Source organism: Diuraphis noxia, unplaced genomic scaffold, assembly GCF_037042655.1.
Source record: "Diuraphis noxia isolate RWA-SAM2 unplaced genomic scaffold, SU_Dnox_SAM2 contig0005, whole genome shotgun sequence".
Lineage (NCBI taxonomy): Eukaryota > Metazoa > Arthropoda > Insecta > Hemiptera > Aphididae > Diuraphis > Diuraphis noxia.
The window spans coordinates 30,963,648-30,987,143 of record NW_028301715.1 but is presented as its reverse complement, the minus strand read 5'-3'; the positions used below and the strand labels follow the sequence as shown (position 1 = coordinate 30,987,143).

Sequence of the window (23,496 nt, the reverse complement as noted above, 5' to 3'; positions counted from 1 at the left end):
AATGTTAGTTTTTGTTAGCTTTTCATTTAAACATCGTTTTAAAAATTCTTTATCAATTTCATTGAATCTTGGGATCGTAGTCTTGTTTCCTTTTCATACTTATATATTATGAACCCCAAATCCCTTTTTTATTTTATACTTATTTTAAATGTATTCATGAATCTTTTTATTTATCATATTAAGTTGAATAGTTTTTTATTTGCTTTTTGAAATGCATTTTCAAATGAGTATAATATACACCATACACCCGTGTTTATCTATAATGTTTTTGTCATTTTTGTAATTATAAATAATATTCTTGTATATTACACAATTTTTGGTTTTATAATCTCTCCCAAAGAGAGCTATAATTAAAATGGAAGTAATACCTCAAACAATTTCAAAATGATAGGACTAGTTACCTTTACCTAACAGTATCACAACCAAGTTATATAAATAATACGAAAAATAGCGGGAACACAGTGAAGATGTCATCTTAGAGATGATATTATGATATTTGTTGTAGAATATGGTTTGAAGGAGAAATGTTTACCTACATGTTAATTTTACACAGTATGATAGTATAATGATGATGTTAAATGTTAATATAGGTATTATCATGAACTAAGATAATGGGTATAATTTTTTCTTAGTTCATAGTTAAATTCGAGGAATATAAATCCGCCTTGGTATATTATTATTTATTTATTATTACTGTATTAATGCTGAATATCAAAAACGAGGATAGGTAAATCTACATTCCTACATTTTATACATTTATATATTTTCTAAGCAACTGGATTTGTATATATTTTGTACACGTAATCAGGTTGTTGTTGAGTTTATATTTTTATAAGTTAATTTTCAGTTTTCAATGTGTTGAAAAATAAATATAATATTTAAGATTTAACAATATTATTATATATTTATTATATGGGAGATTTATATTTACAACATTAATATTATTGGAATTTTTAAGAATTCACTAGTTTGGCAGCTTGGCAACACTGCAATCGTTCAAGAGATAAAATATGTTGAAAATGATAAAATGATATAATTTTCGTGCAATTTTTTTACACATTTTAAAAAGTAAATAATGGATTATTTTTGTTTAAAATTACCCAAATCGTACTAATGAGTAGTTTTTCTCACTATACTGCTTCCAAAATTAATTTCATTGATGACGTGTTGTAGCGAAATTGTTTGTAAGCGTGTTTTCCGTTACTTAGTTTCTAGTATTTCATTTGGTTTTTTTTTGTTTCCTCACAGTTTTACAGAATCCAATTCTTAGATAATGGCAAGTGTCAGGGACAGTGACATATCTTTATGGTTGCACAATAAATTGGGCACAACCAGCGACACATGGATTAGTGGCTCGATATGTACACAATTGACATCCGATGTGTTGCGTAATATAAAAGATTGCTTCCCCGATCTACAAACCCAAGTAAAACTCAAACTGTTACTATCATTTTTTCATATTCCAAGAAGAAATATTGCAGAAGTAATGATTTATTTACATTGTACTCATTGTAGTATGTGATTTTTTCTTAACAATGTTTATTTTAAATGTAGTGGCGAACAGAACTGGAAGAAATCTTAGAAGTCGCTTGCGTAGATAGTGAACAGTGGGTATCTATGTTAGCCGAAATGATGAAAACATTCCCATCAACCGGTAGTCTAAATGTAACAGAATTTTTTCATAATGAAGACAATAACAGAATATTTAATGATTTAATTACAGATTTAAAAAAATTAGGTATGAGTTGTGTACAGTTAATCTTTTATTCTAATTTAAAACCAAGTTATTATTATGCATTTTATGTGTCTGTAGTACGAAAAAATATGGATTACACAATGTTGCCTTTAGAATGTCTTTATTTGAACAAAAATGCTTTAATTAATGTCGTGGGACAACCGGTAAGTTATAATAGAAACAAATAATTAATTAATTATTTCTTCATTTTGATATTTAATTTATTAAATAGCTTTACTACTAAGATAATAATTATTTGTCAGTGTTATTTATATTATGGTTATAAAATTGACTATCTAATTCCAATATGCCAAAAATGTTAATTATTCATATATGAGTTTATTTGTCATGAGCTAAAATTTTTTTTTTAATTGAAAAATTAAAATATCAATGTTTGACTTACATCTTTTTATGAAATAATATTTATTAAAGACTTAAACCAAAAATTAAAATTTTAACCCTGACCAAATTTGTATGCATTTATTGGCAAGGTAAATACGCTAATTTGCGTCATTCTGCACATTTGAGTTTAAAAACACCATTTGGAATCATTTGCAGTACATAATTTTATATTATTCAGTGACATACTAATAAACCAATAATTAATGTTCAAAAACTACTTGCTTGCTAGATTTTTTACATATTATGGGTGGAACATATTAAAAATAAATAATTATGACCCAAAGACTGATGCCATTATCTGTGATCGTAGTTAATACCTAACTTATAAGTCTTTACTCTTTACAACTATTTAATTTTTTTTAGTTACTTTTAAAAATTACTTCTATTTCTTCAATATTACTTGCTAATATTAATTTTGCTTACATTACTAAATCAAATCAAGTTTTTAAGAATTTTAAATCTTTTTATAACAAATTGTTTTGTTATTGTTTGTAGCCTACTGCAATAAAGCATTTCAACTTAAAAAGAAAACCCAAAGCAGCAGCTATAAAAGCTGAACTTTTACAAAAAGCTGCTGATGCAGCTAATCATATTAAAAAGCATGCAGCTCCCACTGTTCCAGTACGATCAAGGGGCATGCCTCGTAAAATGACTGATACAAGTAATTCTATATTAGTCAATGGTTCATTACTAATTATCCTTACTATAAATATTTATTATGTTTGCAGCTCCCTTAAAAGGCATACCAAGCCGCTCAATACCTAGTGGTGGATTCCGTTCTAATCCTGTAAATAGCACTATGGCTACTCCTGCAAGACCGGGAGTGCGTAAAGACTGTGGTATTAAAATATTAGAAATAACTGAGCAACCTATAGGTTATGCTCAAGCTAAAAAGCGTAAGAAGGCTGGTAAGTTAATTTTGTCAATTTTAATTTTATTCAAAATGATTAATAATTTATGGCGTCTTTCAGAAATGGAAGAAAATAAACGTCTTTTGGAAGCTAACAATATATCAACTTCTGGGACAACTTGTCAGCCAATTACTAAAACTGAAGTTACATCCACAACACCAGACTATGCTGCTGGTTTAGCTCCTCTAAACCCACCAACTCCAGCACCATCTACACCTCAACATGTACCTAGTTATATAGCGCCTGCTACGCCTATACCAGCAGAACCTTTAAATGAGCCTGCAAGTATGTATAACCTTAAAAATCGTAACAACTTCTTTTTTTACCGTATTTGAAAGTATTTTTTCCTCCTATGATATTATATTAATTGATATGGACATTTTAAGCAAATAAAATTAATAAATTACAATTTTTTTTATTTGATTATTATTCTGACAGTCATCTTAATGACTAATATATCTAATTTAATTGACTGAATTGGTCAATAATGTAAACTTAAATATTTCCTTTTATATAAATTAAGATAATTTATGTATTTTGGATGTTTTTGAGTTTTTATAAATTTATATTTTATATTCAATTTTCAGGTGTTTCAAGCGCTACTCAACCAGAAGCTGAATCTCCACCTACTGCTCCTGCTGTTTCAAAAGTCATTCATGTAAATAAAAAAAATGTTTTCATTATTATTTTTGATTACATTTGTAATGCATTAAAAAATATATAACCTTATACATTATTAGATTTCACTTAGAACAAATGATTTGTTAATTTTGAAACAATTATATTATGTTTTTTTTTTATTATTTCAGCCACCAATGGTGCAAATGCAAGTGCGCTCACAAACTGCCCAAGTCGGAGTATCTACTACAACTACTTCAAATACTACTGCTCCAACACAGCTTTCGCTAACGGTATGCCCAACTTTTTTAATAACATTTTAGTAATATTAATTTGTCTACTTAAATCAATTTATTTTATTTTTAATACAGAGGAGTCAAATGGAAGAAGCCCAGGACATGTTTAGAAATGCTAATAAAGTAACTCGTCCTGAAAAAGCTTTAATATTAGGATTCATGGCAGGGAGTCGAGGTAATTAAGACTGAATTAAAAAAGAATAAATATTTTTAACGCTCATTAACAATGAATTATTTGTTAATTTAGATAACCCATGTCCTCAATTGGGCAGCCTAGTAACTGTTAAATTGAGCGAAGATCACGAGACTGTATTGCAAAATGACCACACTTTAGTAAACATGTTAGTTGAAACACACTTCCAAATGAATTATAATACAGGAGAATGGAAGAGAATAAAGAAATATATCGAGCTGGAGCGAACAAGTATGCCAGTAGCCAGTAGTCAACTTGCTGCATTAGCAGCTGCTGCCACTGCATTACAAAATCAATCTTGACCTTGCAATTTATGTCGACCGCTCCAAATTAACTTGGCTGTTTTTTAGCTACTTGTTGTTAATTAATTTAAAAAAAAAAACCAAATTTTTCCATCGTATAAAAAAGACATTTGTTTGTATCAAACAGTAAGTTTACATAATGTTTATTAAATGAGATGACATTTTTTTTTTATATTATATAACAATCCTAAAATCTACAAACGAATAAATACATTACAAGACTAATGAACGTTATAAATAAATATACCCTAATTTTTTAACTTTATTGTATGACTTTCCAACAACATAATGCTCTTTGGTCGTCTGGAGCATCTCCAAATATCTTGTTACCATCAGGTGTTATATAATTATTAACCTGGCAATCATGAAGTATTTTATAACCGAATACGTTGGCTCCAAGTTGCTAAAAAAATAATATGCTTAATGAATAAACAATTTTGAAATGTATTTTATCTAATTCAATATATTTATATCCTTCCAATCTTACTTGTGTTAAGGGATTAGTGTTTGTTGTGAATATGCCTTCAAATCCATTGGTTTTACCCAAGTGTAAGACTTCTTGTTCCATGTAAGTTATGACTTCGACATTAGTTGCTGTGTCAAGTGTATTGTCCGTGCCCATCATAAAACTATGCAATATGCTGCCTTTAGATTTGGGCAGATGATCTCTCCTATGCAATGATAATCATATTACTAAGAGAAATTTAATTAATTGTAACTTATTTAATACCTTATGGGACCTTCGAGGGATTCTAGGAATTCAAAAATGACAGTCAAACGCCCGTTGAACTCAATATCAGGCTCGTCTAAGGCGTCAAAATTCAACGCAGCGCCTATTAATCGATCGGACTCTTTGGATTTAACTACAAAACTATACAAGTACACATCATTTCCGTTATCATGTGATTAAAGTATATGTATACTTCGTTTTTCGATCAGTTATAATTATTTATAAATATCATTATTTACCTCAAATTTTTTTCCAATAATGGCTCCCACAATAACTCAAGGACATCGGTGTATTCGCTGTAAGGCACTTTTGGCACAATCCAGTGTTCAAGATCTGCTTTTTCGTAAAAACTGTCTGCAATTATCCTGCGAAAAACGAAACATATATTAAGATACTTACCTATTTAAATACAATCTTTCTCGACCATACTTACTAATTCATACATGGCATAATATGTAAAAGGCACTACGAGCATAGTCGTAACCTTTGGGAGGGTAAAGGGGGCGAGAAATCGCCTCCACAGATACTTAACCGAGTGGATATTATAGGGTCGTTTTACCATATAGATTTTTAGTTTAACCACAGTCTGCCCTATCTCGCAAAAGGAGTAAATGAATAAAAACATGAGGCAATGTGTATAACGCAATAAGGGATATTGTAATAACACTAATTAAGTAATAACTAATAAGTAAAACACATTAAGTACGTAGGTAATCAGTCATTATATATATAAATCCTTACTTGATCACGTCGTCTTTATGTTTGGGTTCGAGCATTTGCCTGGTATATTTCTCAGAGAGCCATTCTTCATCGTTACAGCACGCCTTTCGTTTACTACTAAACCTCATTTTGTTTATGACTATTCCAAAATTAGGCGCTGTTATAAAATCACTGACAGCTATAAAAAATTAAGCGAGCTTTAATTATGTATAGGTAAATGCATTTCCATTTTCTGGATTACATTATTATGTTATAAATTCCTTGCTATATAGTTTTATTTTTGTAATTATATTATGCGAAGATGCTAGGTTTCTGATTCGCTGTACATAATAAATAATAATACTAATAAGTAATAGTTAATAATTGAGTTTCGATGCTATTTGTTTAAGTTTTTATCTTAAACAAAAAATATGTAATGTTTTATTAATATTATAACGCTATATTTATATTAGGTAGAAATTAAAATTTAATTTTGATTTATCTAGATAAATAGGTAGATGTTTGAAATTAAGACGTTAGATATAACCTAAAAACAAATTGATAAGTATATAGTATATATAGTTATAAAAATAAGTAATAACAGTCAACAGAACATAAGAGTAGGATATGAAGGAAACTTAATTTTAGTTCTTGAATAACCCCGACTGTCAGATATTCTAACTTTTCTACGGAAATGAAAAATAATTATTTCGTATGCCCCATTTACCCTTGTTTAGTTGACTACACTGTAAACCTCTCAGTCAAACTTCCAGCGAATCCACCTAGACTTCTAAAACGGAACTGATGCTGTGACCAGACATTTAAATAATGAGTTTGTTCCAACATACGTGTTAAACTGAACTAGCGTCAGGAACATGTGCACTGCAGTGCAGTAATGTTTCGCCGTTCCGACACACCAGAGTATCGAAAATTAAAACTGTCAACCAGTTGTTGCAACACGTTAATACTTAATAAACCAGTTTGGTTTGACCGTCAAAACGATCAGATTTAGATGGGAACTTGCACAGATGCGCAGTAGATCAATTGTGAATTGCATTGTATTCGAGTAGTCTCGAATTAGTCGAATTCCGTATTGAGATAATCTTCATTTAAAATCATTAGTTACCTACTATTTCGAATTCTTGATCATGAGAATTTCTTTCAAGTGTTTATTTTGTTTTTCAGTAGGTTCCTACTTTTAAATAAATTACTTATTGAACATTACTCGTTTACAGATTGTTCAATATAGTAAAAATTATTTTAAGCCATGTAACCATTACGATTAGATTTTTACAAAAAAATGCTAACCGACCGCGTGATGCGCTCACCTATAGAGTATCCTAAATCGGCCAGTTTACTTATGGTGTAAATAGCGTTTAGTGAATTGCCGCCGAGTGCGAAAAAGTTTGCCGCTGGAGAAATGTGTGACCTCAGCGAACTTCCCAGTACGCAGGACACAGTCTCGAACAGGTGTTTAGCAGTTTCCATTTGGCTTTCATCGATGCCGGTAAAGTCAATTTTCGATTCCTTGAAATTTTCCGACACTGCACGTTCAAAACATTTTGTGAATTAATTAATGCTCCAGAATATCATAATTATTATAAATATATAGGTGTACTGTATACAGGTCTACTGCAGTGACGTAGTTGTTGGGTGTCTGGATGTACAGACTTTTGTCCCCTATTGCAATACCCTCAAACAAATATGTACGCACAATTCGACGCATTACCCGAGTGATCATAAAAATAATTTTTTTCAATTCCCCAGTAATAAATTTGTTTTTCATCGTTTTTGGAAAATAATATAGAAATGTACTTGTATCAGTTGGATTTTGTTGTCCTCTCGAAGACTCCGTAAAACACGAGTATACGTACCACCTACCCCGCGGTAAGCGTCACTGCAGTATATATCCATAATAATTGTCACCTTACACTCTTACCCGATATTTCAGAGTATTGGCGCAATAACGCCTGTCTATCGATTTTTCCATTCACGAGATACGGCATCGAATCGATCGAAATCACCTAAATCAATAACGTGTAAGTATAACAATCACAATTGACGAGTGATGCATTCTAAATCATGACCGTCAACGAAATTTTCCACGACAATAAGTATACCTGTGGCAGAGCGTATTCCGGCAGATTGTTTTTCAGTCGATCCTCTACGTCCGTGGCCGTCATTTTGCTATCACTGTCGAACACGACGAACGCCAACAAAGCCTATTTATAGGTACACAAAAAAAAAATAATATCATGAACTTCGCATAATAGTCATAATTTCAAAATTTTATAACTTTAGATTGCTGCCTTGTATATCTTATTGTATACCTACTATTGTACATATAATGTATAACTATAATACTTAGAGTACCTTTAAATTAATAATTAAAATATTATTCATAATTATCACCTACCTTATAACACGTCATTATCATTTATATGTACATATAGGTAGTTTGTACCAATACTGGCTATAACTAACACTATATACCTAGTCCCTATACACGTGCACAATGTACTTAAACTTAGATATGAAAATGTTATTAAATGTTTAATTCGTATAATTCAATACTTTCTACGATTTGTTTTTATTTAAATTAACTTAATTTATGAATATTTCAGAATAAAATCCCTCAAATTTATATATACCTGTTCTGTTTCACCCGGTTTGTAGCACAACACGGCTAATTTGTCGATTCCCGCGTCTTGCAACTGATGAATGGCAGTTTCGACTTCAGTCAAATCGACTCTGTGTCCCCTGACTTTGATTTGTGAATCGGTTCTGCCTTCATACAACAGCACGCCATTCACTACTTTTCCGTAGTCTCCAGTCTGGTACATACGGCCCATGCCCATACCTAAGTCATGTGGGTAAAATGTTTTTCTGTTACGACGACGCGTTTGTGCAATAATAGGTAGGTAAATATAATATATCATAATATTATATTTTCTATATTCTGGAAAGAGAGGCCGCCCCCCCCCCCCCCCCCCGGGCATGGCAGAAACCTACGGGTGCGCCCATTCAAAATTATGCCAAAAACATCCACGAGTATCAAAACCAACATTTCCCTCCTCGACAGTTCCGCGGGCTAATGGCCCTTGTTGTCGAAGTCTCAACCCCCAATAAAAAATAATAATAATAATAATAATAATATAATATGTATAGTTAACGATTTAAGATTTATTCAGTTATTATTAAGGAAAACTGTATATATATTTGAAAAGTACACTTCATGGTGATATTACCTTGGTTGTGAGGAAAATGGTTTTCTACGAACCGATGCGGGTCACGGTTTTTAACATAACCGCTGGATACGTTCGCTCCAGCCACGTACAATTCACCCAAACAGCCAGGTTCCACTATCTGGCCTTTATCGTTCAACAGATATAGAGTCGTATTGTCCACTGGAACGCCTTCAATACGAAAACATAAATTGTAGTTGAATAGAAGTGTTATTATAAATTATTTTAGGGACCATATAGTGAGATGTTGGGATATTGGTTCCCCAAAATAACTAATTTTGCTGTACATTATATTTTTGACATTTTTTTGTGTTGTTTCTTACATCGTAATTGGCTATATTTTTGGGCATGTACCAGTTGCCCCCAAAAAGTACCTTTTTTATACCAATTCCCCTCAAACTACCTAGAGAAAAATGCACCAGTTGCCCTCAACTAAATGTACCAGTTGCCCTCACATGTTAATATATACACGATTACAATATATAACCCGTAAAATAGGGGAGGTGAATATACAAATAATAAATAAAATATAAAATTATTTATGAAAATAAAGTAAAATAGTATAAAATGATTGAATCAAATTCATATGATTGGAATTACATTTAATATTGTATTAAATATAATATACGAGTACTATACAAATAAGATGGATAAAATTAAAATTTTTTTAAATAATAATAGCCTGCTTGGTGCAAAGCTGTGGATGAAATTTCCAAACGCTCATTAAAACTAATACGTGAAGAAGTTCAATCAAACGTCGTGGATATAAGTGATATAACATAAAACGATGTATAAAGTCCATTCGCAGAAGCATTTATCGTGCGAGAAGAAAAACACTTCTACCACTACCAAAATCTATTTCTGAAGTTCACTCAGCATTAACACCGTTACAATTAAATACTTACAAAGGTATCATTTTGTAGTTGTTTTTTATTTTTTTTGACAAATTATCACATTGAGTTAGTAATTAGTATTATAATTAAATTATTTATTATGAACTTTTGTCATAATTTATTTATTATTTGTATATTCACCTCCCCTATTTTAAATGCTATATATTGTATTCGTGTATATATTAACATGTGAGGGCAAATGGTACATTCGGTTGGGGGCAACTGGTATATTTGGTTGAGGGCAACTGGTATATTATTAAAATTCCGATAACAGCCGTGGGGGGCAACTGGTCAACACCCATATTTTTAGGGGCTTATTATTTACGCTAATTGATCTAATTATTACTTCATAATGTTAAGTGTTCATAAATTGTATTAAGTATAAGTCTATTTTTTATTATTATTTAAATTAGCTATAATAATTTAAAAAAAAATCATGTGTATACAACTGTATAAGTTAATTTAATGAGCATGATGGGCATAGTGAAACGTATATACAGTGGCGATGGGAGCTATGAATGTAGGAAGATATAAGTACGGCGAGACTTAAACTACGTCATTTTTAAGCACAGTATATATAAAAATGTAATATTTCTTTATTTTTATAACAGTGCGAGTAGTGACTTACCAATGGGAATTTTGTCACCAAAACACAAGTCTTTGAACGATTTAATGGCGTAGTACGATACGTCTGCCATGATTTCCGTGCTGCCATAAAAGTTACACAGCGTGTGACCAGAAAACGTGTCTAGAAACTGTTTGGCTAATGACACCGGCAGAGGTTCTCCACTACACACCCATAACTTCAAGCTCGATAGGATTCCCTGTTCGTCGTTCTTAAACGAAAATATGTATTTATTGATTAATTAACTACGTCATATAGTACCTACATGCAATTATTAGTTTTATTCGAGCTTCCTACATGGATGGTAAATTTATCAATTTAATATTATTTTTCTTTGAAAAAATTATTAAAGATTGAACGTAATTTTCGATTTCAATACATCTAAAATATAACATTGATATGTGCATTAATTGTACTACTTTAATGTAAGAAAACATTTTATACTAAATAATCATAACAATAATTAACGAAGATAATACTGGATTAGCTATCCGTTATTAAACTGTTAAAGTCTTGAAGGATAATATATACTTGGAAAGTAAAAGTGATAATTTTCCAATAAAAATAACTAAAGAATAAATAAAAGAAAACTAAAATAAGTATACAGACGTTTAATGCATTGTGACCAATGATAGATAATATAGATAAAAAATTGTTTGCAGATTTATCAAAATTTTAGTTGAAATAAAAATTACAATATTTGTAGTATACTCACTTGATTTATCACTGAAGATTGATGTTCATTGTTGTTGGAAATGCTCATGTATAATAATATGGCACGTAAGAGTGATGGGACCAATACTAGACGTTCAATCTAAACACCAAATTGTTTTATAATTTAAATAAAATCCTAGGTATTAGGTGAATGACTAATTTAATGAAGGAGAGATGTGGTTGAAAAATATACGAATATACTATATTCTATATTGTCTTATTCAATTTATTGAAAATTCGAAACCCATTATGAATCCATCCCACGCATGCTAACATCGATCGTGATTCGTGATAATTGTAATTTAATATTCAGTAACGCGTGGTTTGCGATTCATTTACTTACTCTTGATCTACTACTTTTACATATTTTCATTGTTTGTATCGATCATTATAATAAACACAATGTACTTTATTTTACCTTGTTTTCATGAAGTATATTGATCAACCGTTCTGGATCTTTGGTGATGGCCTTGGGTATTACCATCAGGCATCTAGGTGTGTCATGCAACAACGGAGCCCAAATTTCTGCCACTGAATCCACGAATGTCAATGAAGTTTTGAATACACACATATGTTCGGTATCGCTATATGGGAACCGGTTCCATTGCCAGTTCAATCTGTTGAAAATGACGCAATGCGGAAGTCTTACACCTGTAATATTATGCATTTCGTGTTAATTTTTTTTCTACAGTTGCTTAAATCATTCGATGTAAAGACATAATATATACGTATAAATATCGTATTAAACTAGTTGGGATATAGATACAATTCATGTATTTTTTTTTCTTTTTATAAATAATTTTCACTTTAAACCCAATGGCCCATGTTGCCGAGGGTATCATTAATAATAAAAAAAAAAAACTAGTTAGGTTGGATTTTTAAACACGATTTAGGTATATAAATTATAGATGTATACACCCCGGACAATACTCTTAAAAATTTTGAATTGATTTCCAATATGAATTACGATACCTACCTGACATACCATCATATACCTATAACTTTTAACTGATTATAATTTCCACATTCAATTGAATTTTATGTTGGTTTGTGTTTGATATATATATATATATAAGGCGATTCACCAAGAATGCGTAATATTTACCCATTTTGCATTGAAAAACCGAATTTTGAATTATTTTGGATAATTTGCATTAACATAGGATACTCTGACTCTTTAAATGATATAATATCTAAGGATTCCAAAACTTTGAATGTATACAAAATGCATTACTTCATTATAAAAGGAGGGCAAACATGCTTCAGGAATCACTCTGTATAAAAACATTTAATCCACTTCATTCATAAAATAATTGTTTTGATATTAAATACAAAAATACGTAATGTCAATGTAACTATATGATTATTTTCATTTTGTATTTACGGCTAGAAGTTACTGAAAATTGTAACATTTACAAGTATCGGTATAACTTAAAAGTAATAATATCAGAAAAATAATTTACCTGAATAAACTAAGTACTGAATGTATATTTTTGTTATATCAGTTGTTAGGATAATCTTAGAATAATAAGTGAATGGAGATTGAAACACTGGAATTTTGGAAGGAACTTTGATTAAATTGTTGAATATAATGTTTTTAAGTAAACGTTTTCTCGTGAACAGGGATTAAAAAGTAAAAAATAGCCTGCTTCGTAATGTTTAAAATTAAAAATAAACTACTCCCTCGGGATCTATTCAAATTTTTATTCATTTAGTTTTCCTATTTCGTTGGAAAATATATACATTACACTTCAAATTATTTAAATTAATTCAGCAATATATTATGAATTGGTATAATAAATCAACTTTTAACGATCAATAATGATTAATTAATAATTTTAACATCATTAGAAAATCATAATAATCTTGGGTGTGTACCGTTTTGTATGAAGTGTCTAAGTAATCATTATGTTAAATGCACCTAATTAAATCCAGTTTTGTGTAACATGTAAGAGTACGTGTAGTAAAACTATTAATAACAATATACAATATATCAATACATCTTATTAAGAAATTATTTTTATAGGAAATAAATAAAGTCATAATAATTTGTCCAACTAAAATATTGTCTTGTGTGGAAACCAGTTTGATTTATTTCTATACATTACTAATTTTTATGTCCATAATAATTTGTGTTACTGGGCAGTTAAACATGGATAAGAAAAAAGAAAGACAATTTATAGTAAACACCATTTTAAAACTCAAAATAATGGTTAAAATATCCTTGAAGTTCATAAATTCTACATGATAAAATGAATAATAATAATTTCAATAACCGAAGAGAATGTTAGTCAGAAAGAGTATAATATTATAATACTATACAATATATTTAGTCATAAAGCTATTAGTTTGTTTATCAACATGTACTTAGTTTGCCTATTCAAGACGCCGTCTGATAAATTATGTTGACAAAAATATGGCACGCTTTTTTTCGGAATTTTAAAATTTATAAAAATCATTCTACCTATATTATATTATAATATTAGTGATAAGATTATAAACCGATATTTATAATTTAGTTAATGTTTGACATTGTTTTAAATAAATTATAATTTTAATCAATGAACATTCAAATTTCTTTTTACAATATTTACGACCTTGGTAAATGTAAATAAATAAACATTTATTTTTATTTAACATAATTTTTATACATTTAGTGTTTAATAATTTAAGGCATTATTATTCAAAAAATAAAATAAAATATTTACATTTTAAATTGTATTAATTGTATTAAATACTAGCCCGTTCAAAATTGATAATCATTCACATTATAATACCTGCTATTATAACAAGTATTATATTATATTTTTCTTTAAACATTACATCATGCTAAAATTAATAAGCATAGATCGTATCAGTCAATATATATAATCAAATCATAATAGTATGATTTTTAAGGTCTATAATACATTAATAAATGCAAGTATTATTTTTATTTTTGAAAAATTGAATACACCCATAACTTCCTTCAGGCAATAATGCTCAGACACTGGTCTGCATTTTGTAAATATTATATTTACGGGTAATATGTTATTCGTTATATCGTAGGCGTGTAAAATGGTTGGTACTTTTAGGTAGGTAACCAAAACGGAAAAAAAAGAATTGTACTCAAAGATTTTTTCTTAAAGTCAATTTTTTAAGTTGATGACCTTGACGTGTTTAAATTTATTTGGTGGCCCTTAACCTCATGGTAGTCTCAATACCTTTAGGCGTTCCGGTGCTGCCGCTTGTGTAAATTATTGTTGCTGGTCTTCTACCATCAACGTAGCCCACTAGTGTTTCACGGTCCTCTAGGTTGGATGCGGAAAGCGCAACAGACTGGCTCTTCAATTGTTTAAGGCTGTATACGATTTTCGAATTGTCATTATAAACTTGAGCTGTATAATAAAATATAGTAAAAATACAAGTCAATAAACTTATAGGATATGGGTGGAAAATAATTTAAGAAATCCAAGAAGCTAAGACCAAGGTGATGTCTTTAATAAACACGTAATATACGAGTATAAAATACAAATTCAAATTCAAATTAACGTTCCCTACCAACCGAATTCAAAATGATAAAATAATTATGTAAATACAACAGTAAACACAAATATAAATAATAACACATGATGTATACGCCGATTTCATTTATATTCGAAGCACATACAATATTACTGTGATAGTAAAAGTTGATAATAATAATAGATTAACCAATACATTTTAAAATGAATTCTGTACTCGTCGAATGGTTCACTAAATCGTACATAATGTGTGAATGGTGTATATTGTGCATCCAAATAACCCATGTGTATAAATTACCTTCGGGTGTGCAGGTGATCACCAAACACGGCTTGGCCTCGTCGATCACGTGTTGGATCCGGTATTGCGGCGCTGATACGTCCAATGGCAAATACGCTGCGCCGGCTTTCCAAACAGCCAATAGAGTAGCAATAAGTCCGTCGCCCGGAGGAAGCTGAACGGCTACTACGAAGTCATCGTCGTCATTTTTAGGGCCAGCATGTGCGATTATTCCTCTGGCCAATTGATTAGATATGGCATTCAGTTCCGTGAAGTTAAGCCTCATGGAAGGTTGTCCAAGTTCTGAGGACAAAAGCTCATGACATTAAGACGAAACGCACGAAAACGCGTTTCAGTGCATATATTAAAATAATAAAAACAAGAATCACGATGTTTACTGATACGATAGTTTACTGAACCGTATAAAAAAATAATGAAATTAATTTTCATGCACGTACCTCCATGCATCACAGCCATGTGTTCTGGATAAGCGCTTTCGTTTCGTTCAAACAATCTATGCAATTGAATGTCTTTGTTTATCAAGACAGAAGGCCCTTGGAGGGTCGAAGTCGTTGCTGGGTAAACGCCCATGTCTGATTGTGCTGAAATCATTGGTAAGACAATCCGTTAAGTTTGTATAATGTGCGTTATATTGTTATATTATATGTCATTATGTCAATATAAATCACATACAACTACCACACTACCCTATATAATGTATTGAGCAACGAGGTACTTATAAGCGAGTCGGTCGAATTAGAAGTTTATATATTTTTAAGTTAAGGATAATATATTGTACAATATTCATCAAGAAAGTAAGGTGGCGAGTATTTATATTAAGCGTGTGTTTATCCACGAAGAACGATCGGAATTTAAGTCCCGAGCACAAAACATATACGAGTAAGTATATTTGACTGACCGACCACGCGACTGGTAGTTGAAAAAGAGGGGTCGTTTACATGGTCAGATGAGGATTATTCAACTGATATACAGTGTGTTTGAATGGGTTTATGTGTCATGGCTTTTTGTCTCGCACAGTTATAGTTTTATTATTTTACATTCACTGAGTAAGTACCTACTTGCATTATACATTATATTGTTATTTTGTTATCGAAAATAATTAGTCTTTAAAAATATTATTATAATGTACACCGATAGTTGACAAATTCACAGTTAATACGAAAACTTGTGTTTCGTAACAAATATAATTACACGAACATCGTAGATAATAATAATATATCAACGGGAGGATATTACAGTACAATATTGGAATATTATATATTGTTTCATCCCGACGGGATGTCTAAATCAAAAAAATTGTTCTTGCGAAGATAACATTTTTGTATTATAGGTCGGCATACCTATGCGCGTAAATCATATTACAGACAAACGTCGAATGAGCACCATTCAAATTCCTTATATATAGAGGTACTATACTAATGATCGTCTTCAAAAATACAATAATAGAATCTTACACAAAGCGACGTGCTTCGTCATGCGAAATTCTTATGTCCCGATTGTTCGAATCAAAGGATCGTTAACATGACAGCGCAAAAATCTGAGACGACGGCGATTCAAGATGATGTCGTACGTCCTTCGCCGAAAATTGAATGCACGTGCGAGTATTAAATAAAATGTATAATAATAATATTATTATAATGGATATACAAGACGATTCGTGTGCGTCTTAGACAGTGTGCTGTACATTTTAAAAATAATATAACATTTAGCCATTAATCATAATATCATTTGTATCCGTATGACGGAGAGTGAATCATCAGAGCGCGCATATATACACTTCCGTGGGACTTGTGTGTGTGTGTATGTGTATTATATAGATTATCATCTACGAACAAACGCACTAATAATTCATTCTGAGTAGGCGTTTATTGCACCGTGTGATGGGTGTGATAGCGTGATGTATAGAATGTGACTTCCGTGGGGACGAAAAATTTGGAGCGTTTAAGTTTGTACGTACGTAATTCATGTACGAAACGTGCAGTGGTGAACCCAAGGCTGTATTTAAAATTTTAGATTCTCAGTGAACAAAAATGATACCATCCTCAAGTACGCAATTACAAGAGATTCTTCGAGGTTTTTCGATCAGAAAATTTTTATATTTTATTCTTACAATAAATTAATCAGATCCATTTAATAGTTAAAACCCTTTTTGAAAATAAATATTACGCGTCTCTCGGAACACGCCGTCGATGAAAACGTATTCCGCTCATCTATTATTCGTTTATGTCCTATTAGCACTTTGGGGACTGTTTTTGCATCATTTTCCCGCGGGTGAAAGCCTTTTATTTCGCTCGAACGTCCTTACGTCTCTAATGGAAACTCTACACTATAGTGTGCGGTCGTGCGCGTGGCACACATTCAAAAATCACCGAGCCGCATAGTAGTTATTATGAAATAGGTAAATGACCTTGAACTGCAGAAACCGTCTCACGGCTTGCCGCACCACCAATACACAACATACATATTTATGTATTGTGTACATGACATTACACATAATATTATTCTCTTTAATTTCGTAAAAATCAACAAAAGTCAAATATATATATATGAATATATTAATATGGTATATTATGTGCGATGATGCGTATACATTCTCATAAGGAATCGAAAACGGTACAACAAAAAGAGCACAAGGTAATTTTCCCTAGATCGTTAAAGGTAGCATAAACCTGAGGGATGGATTCTATGAACTCGATTTCAACGGCATTCGCGGCTGTCATAACAAGTATAAAGAGTAATGATTATAATAATTATGATTTGTATATTGTCGATCGTCCTACAAATAATTACTATCATAGTATCATTACTACGTATGAATCAAATAACGGTCTTAATTATGTGGTAGGTATTTGATCATGTAATTCGTCACCTTAAAAGTTGAATCTCTGATTTTCACAAATTATTTGAATAGCTATAAATGTAAGCGTTAAAATCACTAAATACCCAAACTTGCGATTAATCGAACATAGTATTTTTTTTTTTTTTTTTTTTAATTAATGAAAAGGCTTCAACAGCTTAGGTTATTAGCCCACAGAAAGAAACATAGTATGTATCGATACATATAGGTACTATAAATATACAATTTCAGAAATTAAATCACTTTTTAGGTTTTAAGTTCTTCATTTTGTACGTATCACACTGTCAGCATCGATAATAATAATAGTGAGCAAAACATAAAAAGAAATTCAAAGTATGCAAAATCACAATAACTTACAGCCATACAGCCCCATTTGAATTTTGAACTAGTATTAGGTATATTGATAGACGATAGTTTATCGTGGTTAAATAGGGTACAATCAATAATATTACTAAATAATAATTATTTATCACATATTAAAAATATTTTCAATTTGTGAATTGAATAGTTTATATATTTTCAGACTTATCATTAACTCAAAAAATTTACTACCTAGGACTTTTTTCACCGGACTTTTCTTCCGAGATTCAGTCCAAATTCACAGCGAGTCCGCCAAATGCAAATTTCCATTCACATATGCACATGAATTTAATATATGGTATGTCTAACATTTATTATGTTTACATTTGCAATGAAAAATTACTATTCGAGTTATTATTTATAATACATTGATAACCAGATATTATCTTTCAGACTTGCGTGATTATTAGAAAATCAACTTAAGAAAACCATAGGGTAAATGTAACAATAATTGTAATATCGTAAACTACTTATGGAGTGTGTATACGTCAATGGTATCTGCGTGAGCGCGTGCCGTATTGTCGTGCAACTTGATTACGGATAATAATATAATATTATTATTTATCTTCCTTGTAAGAGTAAGATATATGCTAATATAAATAAACGCATAGTATATTATGTACTTATTAATTTATTATACAGATACCTACGACTCATTGTCACCCAACTTTGTCGCCGTTGCGTTATATACGATTTGGAAATTTGCTCAAAACAATATAATAATATAAATAATAATTTAATCACAACCGTCATCTCAATGCCAACCACGTAGCATAGTATAATAAAGTCGTTGTAGTCTTGCACCGACTCGGCAGCACGTTGACACCGCGCGCTGTCCCATTAGAAATAACATTACATATATATATATAACTGCTAAGGCCGCGTTGCGTCGCGTGTGTGACCCAGTAGTAGTTAAGCTAAGTAGGCACTTAGGCAGGCGCCCAGCTGCAGGTACCATGGATGTTTATACATTATTAAAATACGCCAAATTACGCAAAACTTACGACCGCTCGTTGCCCGTAATATTGCAGATCGCAGACGTATAGTCGAGGAGATCTGTGCGAATTCATCGGCTATATTATAGTCTCGTGTTTTATTAAGATATCACGTCATTGTCAGCGCATTATTTGTTTTATTTCTCCCTCTCTCTTTTACGACCTACGCTCAACATGGACAATTTGTATGTTCGGTAGACCAAACTTGTGGAGTTGGCTTTAGTGTTAGAGTGAATTTACCTGTTGCGAGACTTATATAGACAAGCGCGTCCGTATATATATGTTAGCTTTTTTACGATAATATTCAATTTTATAAGCTAAAATATTATTTATTATACGAGATTTAATTATGTACTCTGTTATTAATACATTATGTGTTATGACAATGATACGCGGTGCTTGCGTGTATCAAATGCACACGTGTGTAATTATTGTGGTATACTTAAACTTAGTGTGAACTATCCGTCGGAACAGTCATTTTTCGATAATATGATATTGTGGGATTACCGGCTTGCAATAATGACGGTGAAAGCAATATCGTTATTATTGTAACATGTCGTACGCGACGTTACCGCATTATGAAATACGAATTAAAACAAGATTTAAGATCATTAATAATCGTCGCGGCCCTTTAGTAATCTATAAACTACAATCATCGTTACCTAGTCTATTAATTAATGATGTGCCGAGTATGTGTTAAAATGATATTATAATAAATATTCTCTACATATTTTCCGTTTGGGATTTTATGATGAATGTTATTTGTACCACAGAATATAATATGAAATTATTGTTATTATTCGGTGTTTGTACCTGCTACGTCGTAAACATTAAACACAACAGTATACCTGTCATGTATAAGTAATAAATATACTATGCTTTAAATACGTTCACCGGGATCACGTGTATCAGAGTATGATATTATTATTAATTATTGTTTATTTTATTGGCCCGTCGGCGGAAGACGAAAACGGTCAATCTCGCGCACGTTAGATAGCCTTCGGCGGGCCCAGCCACCGCATAAATCACTGGTGTTACAAAACAATGTACTGATATTGATTTTAATTAAATATCAAAGACCATGGTGGTGGCGATAGGTACTTTCCAAGTCCTTGTATCACGCAAAGTACCAGCGGACTCGTCAAACCACAAAAAATATAAAATAATCGTTTAACAGGTATACACGATTAAATACAAAGATCATCGAATTCGTTTGTATACGTACTGACAACAGATTGATGCCATACGATGCGTATACGAACTTTAAATAAAATGCAAAACGAAAAACGCAGACCTAATATTATGTGACGTATCAAAAGCGACGCTTACCAAGAACAAAAGTCGTTTTAAATTAATTTAAAAGCCATTATTTACTATCATTAATTATAAAACTATTATTTGGATTCTTTTAGATAGATATAGACATTATGTAGGTATATTATATTATAATTATTATGTCGGGCAAATAATCTATTTTATGTCTTTTTTTTCCGTATAATCAGAATGGAAAAATGTAAGCACACAGCACAATTCACTTGGGTCTATAGTTATCAAATATATTGAAAATTGTCTTTGTTAAAAAAAATTCTTTTATCAGACGTTTTTTAACGTTAATTGTGTATAAAATAACTGCAGTCAACAGAAATAATAATTGTATATTATAATTATAAGGTTCTACTCTATACATTCATTGTATATTATTATATGTATATATTTGATATTATAATTTACATAATACTATTACTTTTAGTAAAACTGAACATCGAAAAGTTGAAAGTATTTATAGTGATATACTAACATCATAACCGTGTAAATGAGTTCATATTATATTATGCTTACAATATTTGCAATTATAATTAATGATTATTATTGTTGAAATCTTTATTCTTTCGTAGTACGTAAATATTCTACAATCTTTGAAAATATTGTTTATCTATATAATTCTTTTTAAAGAACTATTATAATATGAATACGAATCTGTTGAATCAATTACATGTTTTGTGAAGTTAGATTGTCGTAAAAAAACGTGCTGATTAACATATAATTACATTTAATATGTAGGTTGTATAATAATAACTCAAGTCACTTTACTGTCGATTACAATTACATATTATCATAATATGACAAAGTATAGTGTATATGATCTTTTTTGCTATTACTTATTACTCACCACTCGGTAGTTATTAAAAAATACTTATACATATTATTATTGTTTGTATTCAAAAATAAGTGTGTTATTGGGATAAATAGTTTCGTGTTTAAAAAGGATAATGATTACTTGTTTAGGTTAAATTAAATTATGTTAGTTGTAAAATTAAAACTTTTTGATACCTATCCAATGATATTTTAAAGTTAATACTGCACTATATTGCAATCTATATTTTTTCATAATACCTAATTATAATAATTTCATCTCATCGCTTAATATTGTTATAATAATGATAATTTTTGATTTTCAAACTGTAACGTGTAATTTTCACTTTCATTTTTTTTTAATTATTTAATATTTATTATTGAATCGCTAGAGCAAAAATTTAATTAAGCTGGCAATCCTCCCCATAATTCTCCGGATTTAAAATTCAAATTATTGCTGTTTATAGCTACTGTATAATGTATAGTGTTAGAATGCCAAAACTTGTGTTTTAGGTGTATGGTGCATAAAAAGATTTTCTAAAAAAATTATCTTTCAGGATATTTAAAGTTTATATTATACCTTTGTACTTGAAAATTTGGCGGGAGTAAAAATAAATCAAAATTATAGTAAGTATTAATTATAAATCATAAATCATAATTCATAATATAACGATTTAAATAAAATAAGAAGTTGAAAATGTAGAGACGGGGCCAATACAATATAAGGAGCAGTGAATATAACCACACGTCGTAGCATAGGACCTAAGTACCTATATATAACATGTGCCATTTTGTCAAATAACATTATGTAGGTATTACAATGGAAAATAAAATATTGTTTTCGATTAAATGGTTTAAGGTTTTATGATAGTATTATGATGTGGATTGATCGGTGCAATGTCAACACTTACTGTTTTTCAAGTGAGCGCTGCAGTTGGTTTCGGGGAGAGACTGGTTTCACAATAAAATGTTGAAAAAAAATGTAGGTACTGGTGAAATCACAAAATAAAATTTTAAAAAATATCGATATAATGTATATATTATGTGCGTGGACGATGCACGTTTATGTATATATATATATATATATTTATATATTGTAAATGTACGTGTGTATATTAAATGAAAACAACCCGGAACGATTTCAGCACCCGCGCCGACGTTAAATGTACCAATGAACGTACGATTGTTTTTCAATGACCTTTTTATACGGTCCCCACTCGAGTGCTTTATGTATTTATTATTTTTTTTCACCCGGCGAGCTCTCCAGCTCTCGCCGGAGATTCTCTCCATCTCTCCGTCGTGTCAACATAGCAACGTAATACGTTTTGTTAACAATTGTAGTGACTGTTGCGTCTGATGGGTGACCATCACGGGTGACCGTCATCGAGTGTTTTGAGCCAATCACCCGATTTATTTGCTCTGTCTTAGATGTTTATAATAATATATAATAAATTATATTATGCTATACAATTTTAACGCGCAATAATAATAATAATATGATCTTTTATTATACTTTTATTGTTTTTAATTATCATCATTAATGCTATAGGTATACACAAGGTCGACGACACGCGGTGGTATTAATGGTATGGGTAATAAACGAGTTTCTTTTGGTTGCCACGATTTCGTATTACAATTTTGTCCATAAGCAGACACACTCCACTGCTGTTGCAGTGTTATCGAAGAGGTACCTATTGGTAAATTCGTCGACTTTATTCGTACGGGGTGGTTAGCTGTAATTTATTAATATAACTCTACTAATGTATAATACAGTCATATATAGCAATAGTTGTAGTCGAGTCGGCGATCGTATTTGTATCTTCTATACAATGGCGTATTTAAGGGGGAAGGGAGGGGGGTCCAGTACCCTTGGACCCCTCCAGAACTTCTCTCACTCACTCTCGCAAAAAACCTAAATTCTTACATATCTTCATAACCTGATTTATGGAGGCACGCGCAGTCACGTGGATATAATTTTTCCCCGTGA

The 23,496-nt window shown here is 30.8% G+C and overlaps 2 protein-coding genes across 4 annotated transcripts; one reads left to right on the top strand and one right to left on the bottom strand.

Annotated features, from left to right (window-relative positions):
- The first annotated feature begins 1,026 nt into the window (after positions 1-1,026).
- LOC107165314 (Negative elongation factor A) lies at positions 1,027-4,904 on the top strand. Of its 2 annotated transcripts, none has more exons than XM_015513492.2 (11): positions 1,027-1,184; positions 1,249-1,483; positions 1,555-1,738; positions 1,814-1,899; positions 2,633-2,798; positions 2,866-3,045; positions 3,109-3,333; positions 3,636-3,706; positions 3,858-3,959; positions 4,038-4,137; positions 4,210-4,904. In XM_015513492.2, the coding sequence occupies exons 2-11, from the start codon at positions 1,274-1,276 to the stop codon at positions 4,455-4,457; spliced, it is 1,572 nt and encodes a 523-aa protein (XP_015368978.1). In that variant the 5' UTR covers positions 1,027-1,184; positions 1,249-1,273; the 3' UTR covers positions 4,458-4,904. The 2 variants fall into 2 exon arrangements, with proteins under 2 accessions (XP_015368978.1, XP_089084431.1); XM_089228305.1 differs by having other exon boundaries at positions 1,039-1,180.
- On the bottom strand, positions 4,567-22,673 carry e (nonribosomal peptide synthetase ebony). 2 transcript variants are annotated; one of them, XM_015513489.2, is made up of 17 exons: positions 22,421-22,673; positions 15,602-15,745; positions 15,165-15,446; positions 14,567-14,740; positions 11,782-12,014; positions 11,365-11,463; positions 10,653-10,860; positions 9,135-9,302; positions 8,538-8,746; positions 8,007-8,108; positions 7,826-7,910; positions 7,215-7,430; positions 5,929-6,085; positions 5,427-5,552; positions 5,188-5,328; positions 4,945-5,128; positions 4,567-4,860 (listed from the first exon to the last, which is right to left on the bottom strand). In XM_015513489.2, exons 2-17 carry the CDS (start codon positions 15,732-15,734, stop codon positions 4,720-4,722), a joined length of 2,658 nt encoding a protein of 885 aa, XP_015368975.2. In that variant the 5' UTR covers positions 15,735-15,745; positions 22,421-22,673; the 3' UTR covers positions 4,567-4,719. The 2 variants fall into 2 exon arrangements, with proteins under 2 accessions (XP_015368975.2, XP_015368977.2); XM_015513491.2 differs by lacking the exon at positions 22,421-22,673 and adding an exon at positions 15,837-16,012.
- Positions 22,674-23,496: the final 823 nt, after the last annotated feature.

Excerpts from the sequence above, each read along its gene's own strand:
- e (XM_015513489.2), bottom strand. The coding sequence starts at position 15,734 with ATGGGCGTTTACCCAGCAACGACTTCGACCCTCCAAGGGCCTTCTGTC. Across the intron at positions 12,015-14,566 it reads CAGCACCGGAACGCCTAAAG|GTGTAAGACTTCCGCATTGC; the intron begins GTATTGAGACTA and ends ATAATATTACAG. Across the intron at positions 7,911-8,006 it reads CGGAATACGCTCTGCCACAG|GTGATTTCGATCGATTCGAT; the intron begins GTATACTTATTG and ends TTATTGATTTAG.
- LOC107165314 (XM_015513492.2), top strand. The coding sequence starts at position 1,274 with ATGGCAAGTGTCAGGGACAGTGACATATCTTTATGGTTGCACAATAAA. Across the intron at positions 2,799-2,865 it reads TCGTAAAATGACTGATACAA|CTCCCTTAAAAGGCATACCA; the intron begins GTAATTCTATAT and ends TTATGTTTGCAG. Across the intron at positions 3,707-3,857 it reads CTGTTTCAAAAGTCATTCAT|CCACCAATGGTGCAAATGCA; the intron begins GTAAATAAAAAA and ends TTATTATTTCAG.